At 47.5% G+C, this 27608-nt stretch overlaps 1 protein-coding gene across 1 annotated transcript in view; it reads right to left on the bottom strand.

The window, feature by feature from the left end:
- Window positions 1–27128, bottom strand: part of LOC106561599 (copine-8) — an 87546-nt gene extending 60418 nt beyond the window's left edge. Inside the window, exons 1-2 of the mRNA XM_045688455.1 lie at window positions 26898–27128; window positions 1677–1717 (exon numbers count right to left, since the gene is read on the bottom strand). Of these exons, the coding sequence (XP_045544411.1) occupies window positions 1677–1717; window positions 26898–26992 (136 nt within the window). The 5' untranslated portion in view covers window positions 26993–27128. The remainder of the gene's footprint in view (window positions 1–1676; window positions 1718–26897) is intronic.
- Between the last annotated feature and the right edge of the window lie 480 nt (window positions 27129–27608).

Here is a 27608-nt window from a genome sequence, read left to right as displayed (position 1 = left end):
TGCAACATCCATTTATGGCCAGCTATGTAAACTCTAACATTGATTTTTATGGTATTATAAACTGGGTGGTTCGAGCCCTGAATGCTGATTGGCTGACAGCCGTGGTATATCAGACTGTATACCATGGGTATGACAAAACATGCATTTTTATTGCTCTAATTACGTTGGTAAGCAGTTTATAATAGCAATAAGGCACCTCAGGGGTTTGTGGTATATGGCCAATATACCACGGCTAAGGGCTATATCCAGGCACTCCGCTTTGCGTCGTGCTTTAGTGCATATATTGGCCATATACCACAACCCCTCGTGCCTTATTGCTTAAATAGATGTCGTTCAATTGGTAATATACATTTTTGTCTTTTTTGTATGCCCCTTAAGAGAAAGTAATATAAAAGTAACTGAAAGTAATTAGATTACGTTACTGAGTTTGGATAATCCAAAAGTTAGGTTACTCGTGACAATTTTGGACAAGTAACTAGTAATTGTAACAGATTACATTTAGTATGTAACCTACCCAACCCGGTGTGCATGTGTTTGTGTGTGTGTGTGTGTGTGTGTGTGTGTGTGTGTGTGTGTGTGTGTGTGTGTGTGTGTGTGTGTGTGTGTGTGTGTGTGTGTGTGTGGTGTGCGCGTCTTGGGCCCCCTGGCTTGTAGTGCAGTGCTGAGGAGGTATAATGCTGTGTGACTGGGGTCAGTACCGTCAGCACATCAGAGACATGGACACAGCACAAGTACCTCCTTGGATAAACATGCTACAGCCTCCAGCCAGCCAGCCAGCCTCCAGCCAGCCAGCCAGCCAGCCAGCCTCCAGCTAACCAGCCTCCAGCCAGTCAGCCAGCCTCCAGCCAGCCAGCTACCCAGCCAGCCTCCAGCCAGCCAGCCAGCCACCAGCAACCCAGCCAGCCACCCACCCACCCAGCCAGTCAGCCAGCCTCCAGCCAGCCAGCCAGTCAGCCAGCCTCCAGCAAGCCAGCCAGCCAGCCTCCAGCCACCCACCCAGCCAGCCAGCCAGCCACCAGCAAGCCAGCCAGCCACCCACCCAGCCTCCAGCCAACCAGCCTCCAGCCAGTCAGCCAGCCTCCAGCCAGCCAGCCAGTAGGCCTCTCGGATCAGAGTCCTCCCTCCTTGCTAGTGCTGAGTCTGACCACATCTCCTTCAGAGGGCCAAATGTCCTCATTTTAAGGATGTACTTATCTACACACTACAGACCACAGACATCCCATTATCTCTATGACAGATATGATAGATAAGGTTAGGCAAAAATCCAGAAACATGACTAAAATGTCATGATTTTGAATATTTCTAGAATCAGCAGGGAATAAGCAGCAGAGGAATCCTCTAACCTATGGCTGGTGTACACGAGGACAGACTGTTTCTGCTCAGTCAAGTCGAGCCAGAGTTGAGATTACAGTGACAAATACGACATCTGACATATGCAAATGCACACTGATTCACAGGGGGAAGAGAGAGGGCCAGAGAGAACGAGAGAGTAAGCGTGTGTGTGTGTGTGTGTGTGTGTGTGTGTGTGTGTGTGTGTGTGTGTGTGTGTGTGTGTGTGTGTGTGTGTGTGTGTGTGTGTGTGTGTGTGTGTGTGTGTGTGTGTGTGTGTGTGTGTGTGTGTGTGTGTGTGTGTGTGTGTGTGTGTGTGTAAATGCGTGTATAAAAGATAATCTTACGTGGGTCTGATTTGGAGAATGTGTCTCTGTCCAGGAGATTTCTGTAAAACAAGAAAGCAAAGAAACAGTCATTATTGGTTGTGAAAGATGTTATCTGTATTAGGGGAAACAGCGCCACTGTTCACCCCAGCACCTTTGTTATTGTTTTGATGTTGAAATGGAGGAGAAACGGAGGGGAGGAGCCTCCGGCAGGCTTGGTAAAAATACATTCACTATATATTCTGCTGTTCTATTGCACGTGTACTGATGTCAGATGGGAAAAATGGTTGTTTGCATACATTCACTATATATTCTGCTGTTCTATTGCACGTGCACTGATGTCAGATGGGAAAAATGGTTGTTTGCATACATTCACTATATATTCTGCTGTTCTATTGCACGTGCACTGATGTCAGATGGGAAAAATGGTTGTTTGCATACATTCACTATATATTCTGCTGTTCTATTGCACGTGCACTGATGTCAGATGGGAAAAATGGTTGTTTGCATACATTCACTATATATTCTGCTGTTCTATTGCACGTGCACTGATGTCAGATGGGAAAAATGGTTGTTTGCATACATTCACTATATATTCTGCTGTTCTATTGCACGTGCACTGATGTCAGATGGGAAAAATGGTTGTTTGCATACATTCACTATATATTCTGCTGTTCTATTGCACGTGCACTGATGTCAGATGGGAAAAATGGTTGTTTGCATACATTCACTATATATTCTGCTGTTCTATTGCACGTGCACTGATGTCAGATGGGAAAAATGGTTGTTTGCATACATTCACTATATATTCTGCTGTTCTATTGCACGTGCACTGATGTCAGATGGGAAAAATGGTTGTTTGCATACATTCACTATATATTCTGCTGTTCTATTGCACGTGCACTGATGTCAGATGGGAAAAATGGTTGTTTGCATACATTCACTATATATTCTGCTGTTCTATTGCACGTGCACTGATGTCAGATGGGAAAAATGGTTGTTTGCATACATTCACTATATATTCTGCTGTTCTATTGCACGTGTACTGATGTCAGATGGGAAAAATGGTTGTTTGCATACATTCACTATATATTCTGCTGTTCTATTGCACGTGCACTGATGTCAGATGGGAAAAATGGTTGTTTGCATACATTCACTATATATTCTGCTGTTCTATTGCACGTGCACTGATGTCAGATGGGAAAAATGGTTGTTTGCATACATTCACTATATATTCTGCTGTTCTATTGCACGTGTACTGATGTCAGATGGGAAAAATGGTTGTTTGCATACATTCACTATATATTCTGCTGTTCTATTGCACGTGCACTGATGTCAGATGGGAAATAAACTGTGTTGGTTGTTTGCAGTAACTTCTTTGTTGTTGCTTTAAATTAGTTATTTTAAATATGTTATTAAGTAGTTATATAGTCATTATTATTTACCCTAACTACCATTTTACCAAGTGATTTCTCCATTCATCCAGTACAGCCTATAGCCATTTCGCGATTCGTTTTTGCACTGAAGAGAAAAGTCCCATTTCCTACCAGATGCTCCAAGCCAGTGAGGTACCCCACCGTTAACAAGCAGGGGGCCAGATTACATATGCACACCACCACAACACCACCACACTGCACCACCACAACACCACAACACTGCACCACCACCACCACAACACTGCACCACCACCACCACCACAACACCACCACACTGCACCACCACCACCACAACACCACAACACTGCACCACCACCACCACAACACTGCACCACCACAACACCACCACACTGCACCACCACCACCACAACACCACAACACTGCACCACCACCACAACACTGCACCACCACAACACCACCACACTGCACCACCACCACCACAACACCACCACACTGCACCACCACCACCACAACACCACCACACTGCACCACCACCACCACAACACCACCACACTGCAACATCAACACCACAACACCACCACACTGCACCACCACCACCACAACACTGCACCACCACAACACCACCACACTGCACCACCAACACCACCACACCGCAACATCAACACCACCACCACACCACCACAACACCACCACACTGCACCACCACCACCACAACACCACCACACCGCAACATCAACACCACAACACCACCACACCACCACAACAACACCGCAACACCACCACAACACCACCACACTGCACCACCACCACAACACCACAACACCACCACACCGCAACATCAACACCACAACACCACAACACCACCACAACAACACCGCAACACCACCACAACACCACCACACCACCACACCACCACAACAACACCGCAACACTGCACCACCACCACCACAACACCACCACACCGCAACATCAACACCACAACACCACCACCACAACACCGCAACACCACCACACCACCACAACAACACTGCAACACCGCAACACCACCACAACACCGCAACACCACCACAACAACACCGCAACACCGCAACACCACCACAACACCACCACACCACCACAACAACACCACAACATCACCACAACAACACCGCACCACCGCAACACCACACCACCACAACAACACCACATCACCACAACAACACCGCACCACCGCAACACCACACCACCACAACCCAACAACACCACAACAACACCACCACAACAACACCATGTTATGTGCCGCCCCGACACACAACATCAGATGCACAGTGGGAGAGGTGTCCCAGCATGCCTCATTAGCAGTGTTTGTGTGTGTGATACGTTAGCAGCAGCAGAAGAGTGGGTCTGTTACTCTGTTTAGTTTCTAATAGCACTGTATGCCACACTGTGCTGCACCGGGTGGTGAGTCCAGGTCAAACACAGAAAAGAGCCTAAGAAAACCCAAAAGCGCTCACAACTTGAATTCCTGCCAGATAATACATTAAACTCCATCAACCTTTCATGCTCTGTTTTGTTGAAGCTCTGAGCTGTGAAACTCTGACTTATTTAAGAGACTAGAAGAAAAATAGTTGTCCATCAGGCAGGCATCTACAGACCACTAGATACGCAGAGAGACAGAGCGAGAGAGGGCGAGAAATAGGGAGAAATAGGGTTTGGTTTTCGCTATCATGCTAGCCAGGGGGGCACCGCACAGCATTTGTTCTGTGACAAGGCAGCCAAGTGCAGCAAGTGTCTTTGGGCGTTGATCGTTAGTGATGTATCTAGACCAGCCACCCATGTTGTGCTGATCCCAGCCTGCCCCAGATGGTATCACACTATGTCGGTCTGGCTGACCGCTGCATGCCTCTGTCAGAGCAGAGCTACACTAGCCCATTAGTTGGCTGAAACCATATAGAAGTGATAATAAGAGATAGAATTGGGCTGTTCACATCAAATGTGTGTAACGACTGGAGAGCGGAGACGACTGGAGAGCGGAGACGACTGGAGAGCGGAGACGACTGGAGAGCGGAGACGACTGGAGAGCGGAGACGACAGGAGAGCGGAGACGACTCTGGGTCTGGGAGGAAGGGGTGTGATGGTAGAGGTGTGTGATGGGAGAGGTGTGTGATGGGAGGTGTGTGATGGGAGGTGTGTGATGGGAGGAGTGTGTGATTGGAGAGGTGTGATGATAGAGGTGTGTGATGATAGAGGTGTGTGATGGTAGAGGTGTGTGATGGGAGAGGTGTGTGATGGGAGGGGTGTGTTATGGGAGAGGTGTGTGATGGTAGAGGTGTGTGATGGGAGAGGTGTGTGATGGGAGGGGTGTGTTATGGGAGAGGTGTGTAGGAGAGGTGTGTGATGGTAGAGCTGTGTGTGGGAGAGGTGTGTGATGGGAGAGGTGTGTAGGAGAGATGTGTGATGGTAGAGGTGTGTGATGGTAGAGCTGTGTGTGGGAGAGGTGTGTGATGGGAGAGGTGTGTAGGAGAGTTGTGTGATGGTAGAGGTGTGTGATGGTAGAGGTGTGTGATGGGAGAGGTGTGTGATGGTAGAGGTGTGTGATGGAAGAGGTGTGTGATGGGAGAGGTGTGTAGGAGAGGTGTGTGTAGGAGAGGTGTGTGATGGTAGAGGTGTGTGATGGTAGAGGTGTGTGATGGGAGAGGTGTGTGATGGGAGAGGTGTGTGATGGTAGAGGTGTGTGATGGTAGAGGTGTGTGATGGGAGAGGTGTGTGATGGGAGGGTGTGTGATGGTAGAGGTGTGTGATGGGAGAGGTGTGTGATGGGAGGGGTGTGTGATGGTAGAGGTGTGTGATGGTAGAGGTGTGTGATGGTAAAGGTGTGTAGGAGAGGTGTGTGATGGGAGAGGTGTGTAGGAGAGGTGTGCGATGGAAGAGGTGTGCGATGGTAGAGGTGTGCGATGGTAGAGGTGTGTGATGGTAGAGGTGTGTGATGGTAGAGATGTGTGATGGGAGGTGTGTGATGGGAGGGGTGTGTGATGGGAGAGGTGTGTGGGAGAGATGTGTGATGGGAGGGGTGTGTGATGGGAGAGGTGTGTAGGAGAGGTGTGTGATGGGAGAGGTGTGTGATGGGAGTGATATGTGATGGGAGAGCTGTGTGATGGTAGAGCTGTGTGATGGTTGAGGTGTGTGATGGGAGAGGCGTGTGATGGGAGGAGTGTGTGATGGGAGGGGTGTGTTATGGGAGAGGTGTGTGATGGGAGAGGTGTGGAGGAGAGGTGTGTGATGGTAGAGGTGTGTGATGGTAGAGCTGTGTGTGGGAGAGGTGTGTGATGGGAGAGGTGTGTAGGAGAGGTGTGTGATGGTAGAGGTGTGTGATGGGAGAGGTGTGTGATGGGAGGGGTGTGTGATGGTAGAGGTGTGTAGGAGAGGTGTGTGATGGGAGAGGTGTGTGATGGGAGAGATGTGTGATGGTAGAGATGTGTGATGGTAGAGGTGTGTAGGAGAGGTGTGTGATGGGAGAGATGTGTGATGGCAGAGATGTGTGATGGTAGAGGTGTGATGGGAGAGGTGTGTGATGGGAGAGGTGTGTGATGGTAGAGGTGTGTGATGGTAGAGGTGTGTGATGGTAGAGGTGTGTGATGTAGAGGTGTGTGATGGAAGAGGTGTGTAGGAGAGGTGTGATGGGAGAGGTGTGTGATGTGGAGGTGTGTGATGGAAGAGAGTGTAGGAGAGGTGTGATGGGAGAGGTGTGTGATGTAGAGGTGTGTGATGGGTGAGGTGTGTAGGAGAGGTATTTGATTGTAGAGGTGTGTGTGGGAGAGGTATGTGATGGTAGAGATGTGTTATGGGAGAGGTGTGTGATGGTAGAGGTGTGTAGGAGAGGTGTGTGATGGTAGAGCTGTGTGTGGGAGAGGTGTGTGATGGGAGAGGTGTGTGATGGTAGAGGTGTGTGATGGGAGAGGTGTGTGATGGGAGGGGTGTGTGATGGTAGAGGTGTGTGATGGTAGAGGTGTGTGATGGGAGAGGTGTGTGATGGGAGAGGTGTGTGATGGGAGAGGTGTGTGATGGGAGAGGTGTGTGTAGGAGAGATGTGTGATGGTAGAGATGTGTGATGGTAGATGTGTGTGATGGGAGAGATGTGTGATGGGAGAGGTGTGTGTGTATGGAACTTTAGGAGAGGTGTGTGATGGGAGAGATGTGTGATGGCAGAGATGTGTGATGGTAGAGGTGTGATGGGAGAGGTGTGTGATGGGAGAGGTGTGTGATGGTGTAGGTGTGTGATGGTAGAGGTGTGTGATGGTAGAGGTGTGTGATGTAGAGGTGTGTGATGGAAGAGGTGTGTAGGAGAGGTGTGTGATGGGAGAGGTGTGTGATGTGGAGGTGTGTGATGGAAGAGGTGTGTAGGAGAGGTGTGATGGGAGAGGTGTGTGATGTAGAGGTGTGTGATGGGTGAGGTGTGTAGGAGAGGTATTTGATTGTAGAGGTGTGTGTGGGAGAGGTATGTGATGGTAGAGATGTGTTATGGGAGAGGTGTGTGATGGGAGAGGTGTGTAGGAGAGGTGTGTGATGGTAGAGCTGTGTGTGGGAGAGGTGTGTGATGGGAGAGGTGTGTGATGGTAGAGGTGTGTGATGGGAGAGGTGTGTGATGGGAGGGGTGTGTGATGGTAGAGGTGTGTGATGGTAGAGGTGTGTGATGGGAGAGGTGTGTGATGGGAGAGGTGTGTGATGGGAGAGGTGTGTAGGAGAGGTGTGTGTAGGAGAGATGTGTGATGGTAGAGATGTGTGATGGTAGATGTGTGTGATGGGAGAGGTGTGTGATGGGAGAGGTGTGTGTGTGATGGGAAACTGTGTAGGAGAGGTGTGTGATGGGAGAGATGTGTGATGGCAGAGATGTGTGATGGTAGAGGTGTGATGGGAGAGGTGTGTGATGGGAGAGGTGTGTGATGGTGTAGGTGTGTGATGGTAGAGGTGTGTGATGGTAGAGGTGTGTGATGTAGAGGTGTGTGATTGAAGAGGTGTGTAGGAGAGGTGTGTGATGGGAGAGGTGTGTGATGTAGAGGTGTGTGATGGAAGAGGTGTGTAGGAGAGGTGTGATGGGAGAGGTGTGTGATGTAGAGGTGTGTGATGGGTGAGGTGTGTAGGAGAGGTATTTGATTGTAGAGGTGTGTGTAGGAGAGGTGTGTGATGGTAGAGCTGTGTGTGGGAGAGGTGTGTGATGGGAGAGGTGTGTGATGGGAGAGGTGTGTGTGGGAGAGGTGTGTGTGGGAGAGTTGTGTGATGGTAGAGGTGTGTGATGGTAGAGGTGTGTGATGGTAGAGGTGTGTGATGGGAGAGGTGTGTGATTGGAGAGGTGTGTGATGGGAGAGGTGTGTGATGGGAGAGGTGTGTAGGAGAGGTGTGTAGGAGAGATGTGTGATGGTAGAGGTGTGTGATGGTAGAGGTGTGTGATGGTAGAGATGTGTGATGGGAGAGGTGTGTAGGAGAGGTGTGTGATGGTAGAGGTGTGTGATGGTAGAGGTGTGTGATGGTAGAGGTGTGTGATGGGAGAGGTGTGTGATGGGAGGGGTGTGTGATGGTAGAGGTGTGTGATGGTAGAGGTGTGTAGGAGAGGTGTGTGATGGGAGAGATGTGTGATGGCAGAGATGTGTGATGGTAGAGGTGTGTAGGAGAGGTGTGTGATGGGAGAGGTGTGTGATGGGAGAGATGTGTGATGGTAGAGATGTGTGATGGTAGAGGTGTGTAGGAGAGGTGTGTGATGGGAGAGATGTGTGATGGCAGAGATGTGTGATGGTAGAGGTGTGATGGGAGAGGTGTGTGATGGAAGAGGTGTGTGATGGTAGAGGTGTGTGATGGTAGAGGTGTGTGATGGTAGAGGTGTGTGATGTAGAGGTGTGTGATGGAAGAGGTGTGTAGGAGAGGTGTGATGGGAGAGGTGTGTGATGTGGAGGTGTGTGATGGAAGAGAAGTGTAGGAGAGGTGTGATGGGAGAGGTGTGTGATGTAGAGGTGTGTGATGGGTGAGGTGTGTAGGAGAGGTATTTGATTGTAGAGGTGTGTGTGGGAGAGGTATGTGATGGTAGAGATGTGTTATGGGAGAGGTGTGTGATGGGAGAGGTGTGTAGGAGAGGTGTGTGATGGTAGAGCTGTGTGTGGGAGAGGTGTGTGATGGGAGAGGTGTGTGATGGTAGAGGTGTGTGATGGGAGAGGTGTGTGATGGGAGGGGTGTGTGATGGTAGAGGTGTGTGATGGTAGAGGTGTGTGATGGGAGAGGTGTGTGATGGGAGAGGTGTGTGATGGGAGAGGTGTGTAGGAGAGGTGTGTGTAGGAGAGATGTGTGATGGTAGAGATGTGTGATGGTAGATGTGTGTGATGGGAGAGGTGTGTGATGGGAGAGGTGTGTGTGTGATGGGAAACTGTGTAGGAGAGGTGTGTGATGGGAGAGATGTGTGATGGCAGAGATGTGTGATGGTAGAGGTGTGATGGGAGAGGTGTGTGATGGGAGAGGTGTGTGATGGTGTAGGTGTGTGATGGTAGAGGTGTGTGATGGTAGAGGTGTGTGATGTAGAGGTGTGTGATGGAAGAGGTGTGTAGGAGAGGTGTGTGATGGGAGAGGTGTGTGATGTAGAGGTGTGTGATGGAAGAGGTGTGTAGGAGAGGTGTGATGGGAGAGGTGTGTGATGTAGAGGTGTGTGATGGGTGAGGTGTGTAGGAGAGGTATTTGATTGTAGAGGTGTGTGTGGGAGAGGTATGTGATGGTAGAGATGTGTTATGGGAGAGGTGTGTGATGGGAGAGGTGTGTAGGAGAGGTGTGTGATGGTAGAGCTGTGTGTGGGAGAGGTGTGTGATGGGAGAGGTGTGTGATGGTAGAGGTGTGTGATGGGAGAGGTGTGTGATGGGAGGGTGTGTGATGGTAGAGGTGTGTGATGGTAGAGGTGTGTGATGGGAGAGGTGTGTGATGGGAGAGGTGTGTGATGGGAGAGGTGTGTAGGAGAGGTGTGTGTAGGAGAGATGTGTGATGGTAGAGATGTGTGATGGTAGATGTGTGTGATGGGAGAGGTGTGTGATGGGAGAGGTGTGTGTGTGATGGGAAACTGTGTAGGAGAGGTGTGTGATGGGAGAGATGAGTGATGGCAGAGATGTGTGATGGTAGAGGTGTGATGGGAGAGGTGTGTGATGGGAGAGGTGTGTGATGGTGTAGGTGTGTGATGGTAGAGGTGTGTGATGGTAGAGGTGTGTGATGTAGAGGTGTGTGATTGAAGAGGTGTGTAGGAGAGGTGTGTGATGGGAGAGGTGTGTGATGTAGAGGTGTGTGATGGAAGAGGTGTGTAGGAGAGGTGTGATGGGAGAGGTGTGTGATGTAGAGGTGTGTGATGGGTGAGGTGTGTAGGAGAGGTATTTGATTGTAGAGGTGTGTGTAGGAGAGGTGTGTGATGGTAGAGCTGTGTGTGGGAGAGGTGTGTGATGGGAGAGGTGTGTGATGGGAGAGGTGTGTGTGGGAGAGGTGTGTGTGGGAGAGTTGTGTGATGGTAGAGGTGTGTGATGGTAGAGGTGTGTGATGGTAGAGGTGTGTGATGGGAGAGGTGTGTGATTGGAGAGGTGTGTGATGGGAGAGGTGTGTGATGGGAGAGGTGTGTAGGAGAGGTGTGTAGGAGAGATGTGTGATGGTAGAGGTGTGTGATGATAGAGGTGTGTGATGGGAGAGGTGTGTGATGGGAGGGGTGTGTGATGGTAGAGGTGTGTGATGGTAGAGGTGTGTGATGGGAGAGGTGTGTGATGGGAGAGGTGTGTGATGGGAGAGGTGTGTAGGAGAGGTGTGTGTAGGAGAGATGTGTGATGGTAGAGATGTGTGATGGTAGATGTGTGTGATGGGAGAGGTGTGTGATGGGAGAGGTGTGTGTGTGATGGGAAACTGTGTAGGAGAGGTGTGTGATGGGAGAGATGTGTGATGGCAGAGATGTGTGATGGTAGAGGTGTGATGGGAGAGGTGTGTGATGGGAGAGGTGTGTGATGGTGTAGGTGTGTGATGGTAGAGGTGTGTGATGGTAGAGGTGTGTGATGTAGAGGTGTGTGATTGAAGAGGTGTGTAGGAGAGGTGTGTGATGGGAGAGGTGTGTGATGTAGAGGTGTGTGATGGAAGAGGTGTGTAGGAGAGGTGTGATGGGAGAGGTGTGTGATGTAGAGGTGTGTGATGGGTGAGGTGTGTAGGAGAGGTATTTGATTGTAGAGGTGTGTGTAGGAGAGGTGTGTGATGGTAGAGCTGTGTGTGGGAGAGGTGTGTGATGGGAGAGGTGTGTGATGGGAGAGGTGTGTGTGGGAGAGGTGTGTGTGGGAGAGTTGTGTGATGGTAGAGGTGTGTGATGGTAGAGGTGTGTGATGGTAGAGGTGTGTGATGGGAGAGGTGTGTGATTGGAGAGGTGTGTGATGGGAGAGGTGTGTGATGGGAGAGGTGTGTAGGAGAGGTGTGTAGGAGAGATGTGTGATGGTAGAGGTGTGTGATGGTAGAGGTGTGTGATGGGAGAGGTGTGTAGGAGAGGTGTGTGTAGGAGAGATGTGTGATGGTAGAGATGTGTGATGGTAGAGGTGTGTGATGGTAGAGGTGTGTGATGGGAGAGGTGTGTGATGGGAGAGGTGTGTGATGGTAGAGGTGTGTGTAGGAGAGGTGTGTGATGGGAGAGGTGTGTGATGGGAGGGGTGTGTGATGGTAGAGGTGTGTGATGGTAGAGGTGTGTGATGGTAAAGGTGTGTAGGAGAGGTGTGTGATGGGAGAGAGGTGTAGGAGAGGTGTGCGATGGTAGAGGTGTGTGATGGTAGAGGTGTGTGATGGGAGGTGTGTGATGGTAGAGGTGTGTGATGGTAGAGGTGTGTGATGGTAGAGGTGTGTGATGGGAGGTGTGTGTGATGGGAGAGGTGTGTGATGATAGAGGTGTGTGATGGTAGAGGTGTGTGATGGTAGAGGTGTGTGATGGGAGAGATGTGTGATGGGAGAGATGTGTGATGGCAGAGATGTGTGATGGTAGAGGTGTGATGGGAGAGGTGTGTGATGGTAGAGGTGTGTGATGGTAGAGGTGTGTGATGGTAGAGGTGTGTGATGTAGAGGTGTGTGACGGAAGAGGTGTGTAGGAGAGGTGTGATGGGAGAGGTGTGTGATGTAGAGGTGTGTGATGGAAGAGGTGTGTAGGAGAGGTGTGATGGGAGAGGTGTGTGATGTAGAGGTGTGTGATGGGTGAGGTGTGTAGGAGAGGTATTTGATTGTAGAGGTGTGTGTGGGAGAGGTATGTGATGGTAGAGATGTGTTATGGGAGAGGTGTGTGATGGGAGAGGTGTGTAGGAGAGGTGTGTGATGGTAGAGCTGTGTGTGGGAGAGGTGTGTGATGGGAGAGGTGTGTGATGGTAGAGCTGTGTGTGGGAGAGGTGTGTGTGGGAGAGGTGTGTGATGGGAGGGGTGTGTGATGGTAGAGGTGTGTGATGGTAGAGGTGTGTGATGGGAGAGGTGTGTGATGGGAGAGGTGTGTGATGGGAGAGGTGTAGGAGAGGTGTGTGTAGGAGAGATGTGTGATGGTAGAGATGTGTGATGGTAGATGTGTGTGATGGGAGAGGTGTGTGATGGGAGAGGTGTGTGTGTGATGGGAAACTGTGTAGGAGAGGTGTGTGATGGGAGAGATGTGTGATGGCAGAGATGTGTGATGGTAGAGGTGTGATGGGAGAGGTGTGTGATGGGAGAGGTGTGTGATGGTAGAGGTGTGTGATGGTAGAGGTGTGTGATGGTAGAGGTGTGTGATGTAGAGGTGTGTGATGGAAGAGGTGTGTAGGAGAGGTGTGTGATGGGAGAGGTGTGTGATGTGGAGGTGTGTGATGGAAGAGAAGTGTAGGAGAGGTGTGATGGGAGAGGTGTGTGATGTAGAGGTGTGTGATGGTAGAGCTGTGTGTGGGAGAGGTGTGTGATGGGAGAGGTGTGTGATGGTAGAGCTGTGTGTGGGAGAGGTGTGTGTGGGAGAGTTGTGTGATGGTAGAGGTGTGTGATGGTAGAGGTGTGTGATGGTAGAGGTGTGTGATGGGAGAGGTGTGTGATTGGAGAGGTGTGTGATGGGAGAGGTGTGTGATGGGAGAGGTGTGTAGGAGAGGTGTGTAGGAGAGATGTGTGATGGTAGAGGTGTGTGATGGTAGAGGTGTGTGATGGGAGAGGTGTGTGATGGGAGAGGTGTGTAGGAGAGGTGTGTGTAGGAGAGATGTGTGATGGTAGAGATGTGTGATGGTAGAGGTGTGTGATGGTAGAGGTGTGTGATGGGAGAGGTGTGTGATGGTAGAGGTGTGTGTAGGAGAGGTGTGTGATGGGAGAGGTGTGTGATGGGAGGGGTGTGTGATGGTAGAGGTGTGTGATGGTAGAGGTGTGTGATGGTAAAGGTGTGTAGGAGAGGTGTGTGATGGGAGAGAGGTGTAGGAGAGGTGTGCGATGGTAGAGGTGTGTGATGGTAGAGGTGTGTGATGGGAGGTGTGTGATGGTAGAGGTTTGTGATGGTAGAGGTGTGTGATGGTAGAGGTGTGTGATGGGAGGTGTGTGTGATGGGAGAGGTGTGTGATGATAGAGGTGTGTGATGGTAGAGGTGTGTGATGGTAGAGGTGTGTGATGGTAGAGGTGTGTGATGGGAGAGATGTGTGATGGCAGAGATGTGTGATGGTAGAGATGTGATGGGAGAGGTGTGTGATGGTAGAGGTGTGTGATGGTAGAGGTGTGTGATGGTAGAGGTGTGTGATGGTAGAGGTGTGTGATGTAGAGGTGTGTGACTGAAGAGGTGTGTAGGAGAGGTGTGATGGGAGAGGTGTGTGATGTAGAGGTGTGTGATGGGTGAGGTGTGTAGGAGAGGTATTTGATTGTAGAGGTGTGTGTGGGAGAGGTATGTGATGGTAGAGATGTGTTATGGGAGAGGTGTGTGATGGGAGAGGTGTGTAGGAGAGGTGTGTGATGGTAGAGCTGTGTGTGGGAGAGGTGTGTGATGGGAGAGGTGTGTGATGGTAGAGCTGTGTGTGGGAGAGGTGTGTGTGGGAGAGGTGTGTGATGGTAGAGGTGTGTGATGGTAGAGGTGTGTGATGGGAGAGGTGTGTGATGGGAGAGGTGTGTGATGGGAGAGGTGTGTAGGAGAGGTGTGTGTAGGAGAGATGTGTGATGGTAGAGATGTGTGATGGTAGAGGTGTGTGATGGTAGAGGTGTGTGATGGGAGAGGTGTGTGATGGGAGAGGTGTGTGATGGTAGAGGTGTGTGTAGGAGAGGTGTGTGATGGGAGAGGTGTGTGATGGGAGGGGTGTGTGATGGTAGAGGTGTGTGATGGTAGAGGTGTGTGATGGCAAAGGTGTGTAGGAGAGGTGTGTGATGGGAGAGATGTGTAGGAGAGGTGTGCGATGGTAGAGGTGTGTGATGGTAGAGGTGTGTGATGGTAGAGGTGTGTGATGGGAGGTGTGTGTGATGGGAGAGGTGTGTGATGATAGAGGTGTGTGATGGTAGAGGTGTGTGATGGGAGAGGTGTGTGATGGTAGAGGTGTGTGATGGGAGGTGTGTGATGGGAGAGGTGTGTGATGGGAGAGGTGTGTGTAGGAGCGGTGTGTGATGGGAGAGGTGTGTGATTGGAGGGGTGTGTGATGGGAGGGGTGTGTGATGGGAGAGGTGTGTGATGGGAGGGGTGTGTGATGGTAGAGGTGTGTGATGGTTGAGGTGTGTGTAGGAGAGGTGTGTGATGGGAGAGGTGTGTGATGGTAGAGGTGTGTGATGGGAGAGGTGTGTGATGGGAGGGGTGTGTGATGGTAGAGGTGTGTAGGAGAGGTGTGTGATGGGAGAGATGTGTGATGGGAGGAGTGTGTGATGGGAGGGTGTGTTATGGGAGAGATGTGTGATGGGAGGAGTGTGTGATGGGAGGAGTGTGTGATGGGAGAGGTGTGTGATGGGAGCGGTGTGTAGGAGAGGTGTGTGATGGTAGAGGTGTGTGATGGTAGAGCTGTGTGTGGGAGAGGTGTGTGTGGGAGAGGTGTGTGATGGGAGGGGTGTGTGATGGTAGAGGTGTGTGATGGTAGAGGTGTGTGATGGGAGAGGTGTGTGATGGGAGAGGTGTGTGATGGGAGAGGTGTGTAGGAGAGGTGTGTGTAGGAGAGATGTGTGATGGTAGAGATGTGTGATGGTAGATGTGTGTGATGGGAGAGGTGTGTGATGGGAGAGGTGTGTGTGTGATGGGAAACTGTGTAGGAGAGGTGTGTGATGGGAGAGATGTGTGATGGCAGAGATGTGTGATGGTAGAGGTGTGATGGGAGAGGTGTGTGATGGGAGAGGTGTGTGATGGTGTAGGTGTGTGATGGTAGAGGTGTGTGATGGTAGAGGTGTGTGATGTAGAGGTGTGTGATGGAAGAGGTGTGTAGGAGAGGTGTGTGATGGGAGAGGTGTGTGATGTAGAGGTGTGTGATGGAAGAGGTGTGTAGGAGAGGTGTGATGGGAGAGGTGTGTGATGTAGAGGTGTGTGATGGGTGAGGTGTGTAGGAGAGGTATTTGATTGTAGAGATGTGTGTGGGAGAGGTATGTGATGGTAGAGATGTGTTATGGGAGAGGTGTGTGATGGGAGAGGTGTGTAGGAGAGGTGTGTGATGGTAGAGCTGTGTGTGGGAGAGGTGTGTGATGGGAGAGGTGTGTGATGGTAGAGCTGTGTGTGGGAGAGGTGTGTGTGGGAGAGGTGTGTGATGGTAGAGGTGTGTGATGGTAGAGGTGTGTGATGGGAGAGGTGTGTGATGGGAGAGGTGTGTGATGGGAGAGGTGTGTAGGAGAGGTGTGTGTAGGAGAGATGTGTGATGGTAGAGATGTGTGATGGTAGAGGTGTGTGATGGTAGAGGTGTGTGATGGGAGAGGTGTGTGATGGGAGAGGTGTGTGATGGTAGAGGTGTGTGTAGGAGAGGTGTGTGATGGGAGAGGTGTGTGATGGGAGGGGTGTGTGATGGTAGAGCTGTGTGATGGTAGAGGTGTGTGATGGCAAAGGTGTGTAGGAGAGGTGTGTGATGGGAGAGATGTGTAGGAGAGGTGTGCGATGGTAGAGGTGTGTGATGGTAGAGGTGTGTGATGGTAGAGGTGTGTGATGGTAGAGGTGTGTGATGGGAGGTGTGTGTGATGGGAGAGGTGTGTGATGATAGAGGTGTGTGATGGTAGAGGTGTGTGATGGGAGAGGTGTGTGATGGTAGAGGTGTGTGATGGGAGGTGTGTGATGGGAGAGGTGTGTGATGGGAGAGGTGTGTGTAGGAGCGGTGTGTGATGGGAGAGGTGTGATTGGAGGGGTGTGTGATGGGAGGGTGTGTGATGGGAGAGGTGTGTGATGGGAGGGGTGTGTGATGGTAGAGGTGTGTGATGGTTGAGGTGTGTGTAGGAGAGGTGTGTGATGGGAGAGGTGTGTGATGGTAGAGGTGTGTGATGGGAGAGGTGTGTGATGGGAGGGGTGTGTGATGGTAGAGGTGTGTAGGAGAGGTGTGTGATGGGAGAGGTGTGTGATGGGAGGAGTGTGTGATGGGAGGGGTGTGTTATGGGAGAGATGTGTGATGGGAGGAGTGTGTGATGGGAGGAGTGTGTGATGGGAGAGGTGTGTGATGGGAGCGGTGTGTAGGAGAGGTGTGTGATGGTAGAGGTGTGTGATGGTAGAGCTGTGTGTGGGAGAGGTGTGTGATGGTAGAGGTGTGTGATGGTAGAGGTGTGTGATGGGAGAGGTGTGTGATGGTAGAGGTGTGTGATGGGAGAGGTGTGTGATGGTAGAGGTGTGTGATGGAAGAGGTGTGTGATGGGAGAGGTGTGTGATGGGAGGGGTGTGTGATGGTAGAGGTGTGTGATGGTAGAGGTGTGTGATGGTAAAGGTGTGTAGGAGAGGTGTGTGATGGGAGAGGTGTGTAGGAGAGGTGTGTGATGGTAGAGGTGTGTGATGGTAGAGATGTGTGATGGGATGTGTGTGATGGGAGGTGTGTGATGGGAGAAGTGTGTGATGGTAGAGGTGTGTGATGGTAGAGGTGTGTGATGGTAGAGGTGTGTGATGGTAAAGGTGTGTAGGAGAGGTGTGTGATGGGAGAGGTGTGTAGGAGAGGTGTGTGATGGTAGAGGTGTGTAGGAGAGGTGTGTGATGGGAGAGGTGTGTAGGAGAGAAGTGTGATGGGAGAGGTGTGTAGGAGAGGTGTGTGATGGGAGGTGTGTGATGGGGGATGTGTGATGGGAGGTGTGTGTGATGGGAGAGGTGTGTGATGATAGAGGTGTGTGTAGGACTAAAACACAAGAAATAGAGCATTAGAAATAGAACGAAATAACTAGACCAAAAGAACTAGAACACTAGAACTAGATCTCTAGAACCTGAATACTAGATCTAGAACACTACAACTAGAACACCAAAACTAGAGCACTAGAACAAGAACACTAGAACTAGAGCAGTAGAACTAGGGCACTAGTATAGCAGTAGAACTAGGGCACTAGTATAAGAAGACTAGATCTAGAGCACTATAACTAGAACACTAGAATAAGAACACTAGAACAAAAAGAACTAGAGCACTGGAACTAGATCTCTAGAACCCGAATACTAGATCTAGAACACTACAACTAGAACACCAAAACTAGAGCACTAGAACAAGAACACTAGAACTAGAGCAGTAGAACTAGGGCACTAGTATAAGAACACTAGATCTAGTGCCATAGATCTAGGACACTAGAACTAGGGTACAATAACTAGAACACTAGAACTAGAACACTAGAACTAGAAAACTAGAACACTAGAACTAGACCACTAGAACTAGAACACCAGAACACTAGAACTACTAGAACTAGAGCACAACAACTAGAACTATAACATAAGAACTAGAATACTAGAACTAGAACACAAGAACAACAGCACTAGAACACTAAAGCACTAGAACTAGAACACCAGAACCAGAACAAAAGAACAAGAGCACTAGAACTAGAACACTAGAACTAGATTACTAGAACTAGAACACTAGAACTAGATTACTAGAACTAGAACACTAGAACTAGATTACTAGAACTAGAACACTAGAACTAGTGCACTAGAACTAGAATACTAGAAAAAGGGCACTAGAACTAGAAAACTAGAACTAGAACACTAGAACACTAGAAACAGAACAATAGAACTAGAACACAGCTACTGGAGCACAAGAACTAGAACACTAGAACTAGAACACTAGAACTGGAGCAATAGAACACTTGAACTAGATCACTATAACACAAGAACTAGAGCACTAGAACAAGAACACTAGAACTAGAGCACTAGAACAAGAACACCAGAACACTAGAACTAGAGCACTAGAACACTTGAACTAGAGCTAGAGAACTAGAACTAAAACACAAGAACTAGAACACTAGAACTAGAACACTAGAACACTAGAACTAGATCACTAGAACTAGAACATAAGAACTAGAGCGCTGGAACTAGAACACTAGAACTAGAACAATAGAACTAGAACAATAGAACTAGAACCCTAGAACTAGAACACTAAAAAACTAGAAGTATAACATTAGAACTAGAACACCAGTACAAGAGCACCATATCTAGAACACTAGAACCAGAGAACGAGAACCAGAAACACTGGAACTAGAGCTCTAGGACACTTGAACTAGAGCACTAAAACACAAGAACTAGAGCACTAGAACTAGAACACTAGATCTAGATCACTAGAACAAGAACACTAGAACTAGGGCACAAGAAACAGAACACTATTACCAGAAAACTAGAACTAGAAAACTGGAACACTAGAATAAGAGCACAGCAAATATAACACTACATCTAGAACACTAGAACCAGAACACTAGAACACTAGAACTAGATCACTAGAACTAGTGCACTAGAAATAGAACACTAAAAATTGGGAACTAGAACTAAAAATCTTGAGTAAGAACACTCGAACTACAGCACTAGAACTAGAGCAGTAGAACTAGAACAAAAGAACTACAACACTAGAGCAAGAAGACTAGAACACTAGAAATAGAACACCTGAACAAGTGCTCTAGAATTAGAACACTAGAAAAAGAACACAAGAAGTCAAACACTATAACTAGAACACTAGTACACTAGAACTAGAACACTAGTACACTAGAACTAGAACACTAGTACACTAGAACTAGAACACTAGAACTAGCGAACTAGAAAACAAGTACACGAGAACTAGAAAACTAGAACACTAGAACTAGAGCATTAGAACTAGAGATCTAGAACTAGAACACTAGAACTAAAATACTAGAACGATAGCACTAGAACTAAAACACTAGAACCAGACCATTAGAACTAAAACATGAAAACTAGAGCACTAGAACACTAGAACTAGAGCACAAGAACTAGAACACTAGAACTAGAACACTAGAAGCAGAAGAGAATAAGTAGAACACTAGATCTATGGCACTAGAAATAGAACACAATAACTATAACACAAGAATTAGAACACAAGAACTAGAGCAGTAGAACTAGAACCCTTGAACGAGAACACAAGAAAACTAGAAGTATAACACTAGAACTAGAACACAGGTACTAGAGCACTAGAACTAGAACACTAGAACCAGAGCACGAGAACACTAGAACTGGAGCACTAGAACTAGAACACTAGAAAACTAGAACTAGAACACTAGAACTAGAGCTAGAACACTAGAACTAGGGCACTAGTATAAGAACACTAGAACTAGAAAACTAGAACACTTGAACTAGAGCACTAGAACACTTGAACTAGAACACAAGAACACAAGAACTAGAGCACTGGAACTAGAAAACTAGATCTAGAGCCCTAGATCTAGAACACAAGAACTAGGGTACTAGAACTAGACCACTAAAACTAGAAAACTAAAATTAGAGCACTAGGACTAGAACACTAGAACTAGAACACTAGAACTAGAAGACTAGAACATAAGAACTACAGCACTAGAACACTAGAACTAGAACACTAGAACTAGAAGACTAGAACATAAGAACTACAGCACTAGAACACTAGAACTAGAACACTAGAAAAAGGGCACTAGAACTAGTACACTATAACTAGAACACTATAATACTAGAAACAGAACACTAGAACTAGAATACAGGTACTGGAGCACAAGAACAAGAACACTAGAACTAGAATACTAGAAGTTCTAGTGTTTTAGTTCTACACATGCCACGTGTAACCACGCCAGCCCAGGACCTCCACTTTCGGCTTCTTCACCTGCGGGATCATCTGAGACCAGCCACCCTGACAGCTGATGAAACTGAGGAGCATTTATGTCTGTAATAAAGCCCTTTGTGGGGAAAAACTAATTCTGATTGGCTGGGCCTGGCTCCCAGTGAGTGGGCCTATGCCCTCCCAGGCCCACCCATGGCTGCGCCCCTGCCCATTTATGTGAAATACATAGATTAGGGCCTAATGAATTTATTTCAATATACTGCTTTCCTTATATGAACTGTAACTCAGTAAAATCGTTGAAATTGTTGCATGTTGAGTTTATATTTTTGATCAGTATTGATTTAAGGCAAAACTGTACCTTGGCCACTCAGGAACATTCACTGTTTTCTTGGTAAGCAACACCAGTGTTGATATGGGCTTGTGTTTTAGGTTATTGAATTTATTTCCCAGTGTCTGCTGAAAAGCAGACTGAACAAGGTTTCCTGTAGGATTTTGCCTGTGCTTAACCCCCAGTTCTTAATAACGATTAAGAGCATAGCCATAACCTAATGCAGCCACCACTGTGGCTGAAAATGCAGAGCGTGGTACTCAGTAATGTGTTGTGTTGGATTTGCTCCATACATAACACTTTGTATTCAGGACAAAAAGTGAATTGCTTTGCCAAATATTTTGCAGTATTAGTGCCTTGTTGCAAACAGGATAGATGTTTTGTAATATTTTTTATTCTGGACAGGCTTCATTGTTTTCACGCTGTCAATTAGGTTAGTATTGTGGAGTCACTACAATGTTGTTGATCCATCCTCAGTTTTCTCCTATCACAGCCATTAAACTCCGTAACTGTTTTAAAGTCACCACTGGCCTCATGGTGCAATCCCTGAGCGGTTTCCTTCTTCTCCGGCAACTGAGTTAGGAAGGAGGCCTGTCTCTTTGTAGTGACTGGGTGTATTGATACACCATCCAAAGTGTAATTAATAACTTCACCATGCTCAAAGGGATATTCAATGTCTGGTTTATTATTTTTTATCCTTCGACCAATAGATGCCCCTATTGGTAGATGGGTAAAATCTCCCTGGTAGATGAATCTGTGTTTGAAATTCACTGCTCGACTGAGGGACCTTACAGACAAGTGTATGTGTGGGGTACAGAGATGAGGTAGTCATTCACTATTATTGCACACATAGTGAGTCCATTTTACTACTGAACTTATTTAGGCTTGCCATAACAACAGGGTTAAATACTTATTGACTCAAGACATTTCAGCTTTTAATTTTTTATTCATTTGTAAACATTTAGAAAAACATTATGGGGTATTGTGTGGAGGCCAGTGACAACCAATCTCAATTGAATACATTTTAAATTCAGGCTGTAACACAACAAAATGTGGACAAAGTCAAGGCGTGTGAATACTTTCTGACGGCTCTGTATAGCACACTGCTCCAGGAGTTTTCTGGAAATGATTTTGTAAAACTTGCGCAATACAATTTGAGGAGCAAGTTGAAGAAGACAGACAGAAACAGAGAGAGAGAAATAACCTCCAACCAGTATGTGAAAGTGATGGAGGTGCCTGCTGTCCTCTCTCTCAAGTAAATAGTTATAATCACAGGGCTGGTGGGGCCTTAATGAGACCAAATGGCCCTTTTGAAAAGCTCATTAACGTAGTCACTAAGTGTGACCCCCTTGGGGCAGGGGTTCTGGTCCCGTGCCACTCACCCAACTTTATAGTCCTGCTACTTCACTGTTACCCTGGAAACCACCATCACCTTTCTCTGCATCTGTCCTACAGATGAGGGATCTTAATTTGATAATTTTCTCACAACAAGAAAGTAATCCTGCAGCAACAGGAAATGTGAACTATTGTATGAACTATAATATAAATTAAATTAAAGGTCCAATGCAGTAATTTTTATCTCAATATCAAATCCTTTCTGGGTAACAATTAAGTACCTTACTGTGATCGTTTTCAATTAAAATGGTTAAAAAGAAACAAAATAACTTCTTAGCAAATTTTGTTAGGACTATCTGGGAGTGGTGCGAGTATCTGTATTTATTATGGATCCCCATTAGTTCCTGCCAAGGCAGCCACTACTCTTCCTGGAGTTTATTATGGATACCCATTAGTTCCTGCCAAGGCAGCAGCTACTCTTCCTAGGGTTTATTATGGATCCCCATTAGTTCCTGCCAAGGCAGCCACTACTCTTCCTGGAGTTTATTATGGATACCCATTAGTTCTTGCCAAGGCAGCAGCTACTCTTCCTGGGGTTTATTATGGATCCCCATTAGTTCCTGCCAAGGCAGCCGTTACTCTTCCTGGGGTTTATTATGGATACCCATTAGTTCCTGCCAAGGCAGCAGCTACTCTTCCTGGGGTTTATTATGGATCCCCATTAGTTCCTGCCAAGGCAGCAGCTACTCTTCCTAGGGTTTATTATGGATCCCCATTAGTTCCTGCCAAGGCAGCAGCTACTCTTCCTGGGGTTTATTATGCATCCCCATTAGTTCCTGCCAAGGCAGCCACTACTCTTCCTGGGGTTTATTATGGATACCCATTAGTTCCTGCCAAGGCAGCCACTACTCTTCCTGGGGTTTATTATGGATCCCCAAAACATTACAATACATTCATAACAGATTTCCCAACACACTAACTGTGTGCCCTCAGGCCCCTACTCAACTACCACATATCTACAACACAAAATCCCCAAAATTGCAGGACATTTCCTGCAACAACAGGGTGATCAAATTAAAATCCTACACCTATATATGATCCGTGTGACTTAGGCCACTGGAGCCTCTATGCTCTGGATCTTGTACCATTTAACCTTTTGTGGCCTTTACATTACATCCTGCAGTGTTGTTAATGTTTTGCTACAGGTCTATTAGCTCACTGGCAAATTGCAACAAGACCAGGGGACCTGGGCACCTCCATGACAAATCAGGGCCTTGTCACACCCTGATCTGTTTCACCTGTCCTTGTGCTTGTCTCCACCCCCTCCAGGTGTCACCCATCTTCCCCACTTATCCTCTGGGTATTTATACCTGTGTTCTCTGTCTGTCTGTGCCAGTTCGTCTTGTTTGTTCAAGTCAACCAGCGGTTTGTCTCTGCTCCTGGTTTTCCCCGTCTCTCTTTTTCTCGTCCTCCTGGTTTTTGACCTTGACCTCTGCCTGTCTGCCATCCTGTACCTTGGCCCTACTCTGGATTATTGACCCCTGCCTGCCTTAACCTGTTGTTTGCCTGCCCCTGTTGTTACAATAAACATTGTTACTTCACACAGTCTACACTTGGGTCTTACCTTGATAGTACGAACTGGCCATGACTGACCCAGCAGACATGGACCACCTCCACAACACCATCTCCTCCCAAGGATCCACCATTGGTAGGCATGAGGAGTTGCTTCGCGGTCTGATGGAAGGTTTCCAGGCTGTGGCAGAACGTCACGACCTAGCATTGGATGCATTGCGGGAGCAATTCCATGGGTTGCCTACTAGGCAGCCTACTACGACGGTAACCTCCCCGCCCCTCTGTAACCCGGCTGGTAACAGCGCCGTCACTCCTTCAAGAGACATAGCTCATTTGTTGGAGTGAGTACACTGGTGGGTCTTCAAGATAATTGTTCTTCTCCCCTTACTCGCCACCCTGCTGTGGGGCGACCAGTTCAAGTCTCCCCAGGTACTCATCGACTCGGAGGCCGATATGAGTCTCATGGACGTTACACTGACGTCCGAGGTAGGCAACCCCTCTCCATTCCCATGGGAGTTAGAGCACTGGACGGGCACTCTATAGGCCGGGTCACGCACCAGACCACCTACGCGTGTCGAGGAACCACAACGAGACGATCTAATTCCTGCTGGTTAAGTCTCTGCAGGTTCCCGTGGTATTGGGATTCTCTTGGCTCCAGAGTCTTTGTTTGTCCAAGTCAACCAGCTTTTTGTCTCTGCTCCTGTTTTTCCCCAGTCTCTCTTTTTCTCGTCCTCCTGGTTTTTGACCTTGGACTCTGCCTGACCTGAGCCTACCTGCCGTCTTGTACCTTGGCCTCTACTCTGGATTATCAATCCCTGCCTGCCTTGATCTGCCATTTGCCTGCCACTGTTACAATAAACATTGTTACTTCACACAGTCAGCACGTGGGTCTTAGCTTGATTCCTGATAGGCCGGTCTATAAGAATTGAAATAGCAACGTGGGCCCTCCCACAATAGTCAGATACTGACGTCAATATTGATATCTCACTCCCAAGAGTCAATGTATGATTCCAATAATGCTCACATGTAAAGAGTGAACCACACACTGAACAATTAAACCTTAGTAGGCCTATTCTCAAGACTCTCGCTGTCAGATCCTACTATGAGGCAACCTGATTTGATGAGCCATAGAAAAACTGCTCCTTTCTAAATCTGGACAAACTATCAAAATGACCACAGTAGAACAGTACTGCTTCTAAATTGTAGGCGTATTCTGTACAGAGATAAATTCACAGTATGCATAGATTAGGAGACTGAGTGTCTCCATTCATTCATTCCTACCCATGGTGACACACTGACCCAGCAGCTCCACCCGGATCTAAAGAACCTGAAGGTTGGGATCCCTGCTCAATACAGCCACATCACAACACGTCAATTCTTCAATAGGATACCCTTTCTGCCTCGTCTGTCCAAAGGTCTCCCATAATAAGACTGTCTCCCTCCTGTAGCTCAGACCATCCAGATGACTGCATCTCAATCTAGGCTAACACTTTCTCAAGTGGACACTTTCAAAACAGAAATCTCTCTTACAGAGGCATCATGCACCTCCTTTTTTTTATCAGGACACTGACTGACATATTTGAATGAATTATGCATAAAGGAAACTAGGCTATATCTTTGTATTTTTAAATTGTATTTTCAGTGTACAAGTGGATACATCAGAGGGGGCATGTGCCACTTCTTATGAAACGTTTCATAATAAAGAATCAAAGCTCTTTTGATCCTTAAGGCCCTGAAGCCGCAAGCCTCTTGAGCACATATCTAGACACACGACACAGACTATATTACTGGGAGATCAAGGGTGATAGTCCCTCATCAATCAACTATAAGGCTGTGGCCCAAATGGCACGCTATGGGCCCTGGTAAACGGTACATAGGAAATAGGGTGCCATGTGGAATGCAGACAAAATCATGATTGTCACTGCTTGGGTTGGCTGCTGTGGCAGCAGATTGGAGATATGTTTCAGATTTTTATTTTATTAGGATCCCCAATGGCGACTGCTAGTATTACTGGGGTCCTACACATAACGAAAAAGGCATTACAGACAAAATACTTTACAATTTACATAATGTTTTTAAATGTAACATGTAGTGTGCATGTGAGCGTGTGCGTGTGCGTGTGTGCATCTATCAGTTACACATACATGTCAGTACATTGACATCTTACAGTAATTGGGTCTGAACTAATCAATGTATGCGTTCTCTGTTCTGCTTTACTATACTGCATGGCATGCTGATGATTCTGGGTTAATTGACTGAAAGGTCCCCTTGAAGGACTTAACTCATTACCATTCTTGTCAAAACTTTAAGGGGTCAGTCATTGGAGTCTGAGATAACTATCATCATCAAGACCCAGCTTTAAAGCCTATAAACCATCTTATATGACTGTAAACAATGTCATACAGTATGCACTTCAACATATATTGAAAATAGACAGTATCACAATTTACAACCCCTCTCAATTAAGTCACCACAAAGAGCATAGCAACTGCATTCCCTCGAAAAATACATCCAAAACAACCTCATAACTATGTAGGCTATTTATCCATTCTATACACCGCCACAAGAATAAACATAGGCAGAATAAAAGGTCAGTTTGGCTTAAAGAAACAAGCTGTAATGGCGATCTGATATTCAGCACCATTGAAGCGGAAAGCGACAGAATGTGAATCAGAATTTGGAAGTTCAGCACCACACGAGTGGACAGAGACCGTCTGATGTGCACCGTGCAGCCACACCCACTCAGAGAATCCCCGTGTGTGTGTGTGTGTGTGTGTGTGTGTGTGTGTGTGTGTGTGTGTGTGTGTGTGTTAAATGATGTCCACAGTGAGTCTTGTGACTGACCGTGTGACCAACCAGCCGCGGGAGCAGCACCTCATTCTGGTAGAAGGAACTCCGCGAGGACCCCGGGCTGAAGGAGGCGCGTGGCTCTTACGCAACATGGAGCCCGAGCCAGCCAGATGCGGCTCCAGTTGTACTTGTATCTGACTGGAAGTCACATCTCTCCGGGGAGATGCAGTTAAAGCATCCATAAATTATCTCAGTTGCATCATCCATTTTCTGGACGGCGGTTTGTTTAGCTAATTGGAGCCCAAAGGGAAGCGCGAGAGCTTTCACGTCAGGAAACACTAAAAACCACGTTCTACGGTCATAAACTTGATTTAAACATTCCTCAAATCTTACCTTGATTGATAAACCTATAAAGCAATAATGATCATGGTCAAACTGACAGATATATTGAAATGTTTATCATATGGTTATGATTAACATACGTTTGTTTTCTGGCCACATAAAATAAAATGAAATGTTAGTGCTAGAATGCTTGATGGAAATGTATTGAAAACTTGACTAATTTCAGACACAAAACTATTTATATTTTGCAGTACGCCAATCATCATAAGCACCGTTCTCCTTAATCTTAAACTGCAAGCAGTCCGATTCCACTTAATAGCAACGTGAAGGAATGCTGAACGAGTCTACTCACCTACACGACACCGTGAGCTCAACTTTGGTGGCGGGAATGGCAGCGGTGAACGGGTCAAAGTCTCCAATACACGCCATATTCATAAAGCTACTCATCGTCGAAATCTCCCGTTAAAGCGTCCCTTTTCGGTCGTACAAAAGAAGGAAGCAACCGTTAAAAACGGTCGCTGCTTAGGGTCGCCGTTGCATGAGTCTGCGAGAGGAGCGTTGCCCACAACAGCCCAGCGTCATGTGTGACCGTTGAAAGACTCATTCTAGGATGAGAACGAGGTAGTAGTCTATTAGATGGGTGATCGTGCTGAGGGTGGGAAGCTCACGAGGAGGGCAGCCTAAACACTTCCAGAAATAAAATTGGAAAAAGAAACAACTAAGATAACCCACTATAGGAAGCCTAAAGGCTACTGTGCTATTGTTTTTAGTCAGCCATTGCAAATGCTTTATTGCACAAATTAACATAAGGATTTGTAGCCCGATAATGCTTTGAATATATCTATTGAATGATAATACATTACAAAGAAATAATTAAATCCCCGAGGAACACATTTCTTTGACACTACAAGGGCATCATGGGCCACCTGCTTTTCACTGCCACTGTCTGGACCTTTCCAAATAAAACAATTTGCTGTCAAGACATTGAGTGTCCACCTGGTTTCATCTCAAAATAGTATAGCAGGTTGATTAAATCATATTGCACGCCAGCACACACAGTTAT

This window comes from Salmo salar, chromosome ssa10 (assembly GCF_905237065.1).
Source record: "Salmo salar chromosome ssa10, Ssal_v3.1, whole genome shotgun sequence".
NCBI lineage: Eukaryota > Metazoa > Chordata > Actinopteri > Salmoniformes > Salmonidae > Salmo > Salmo salar.
This window is presented reverse-complemented; position numbering and strand designations above follow the sequence as displayed.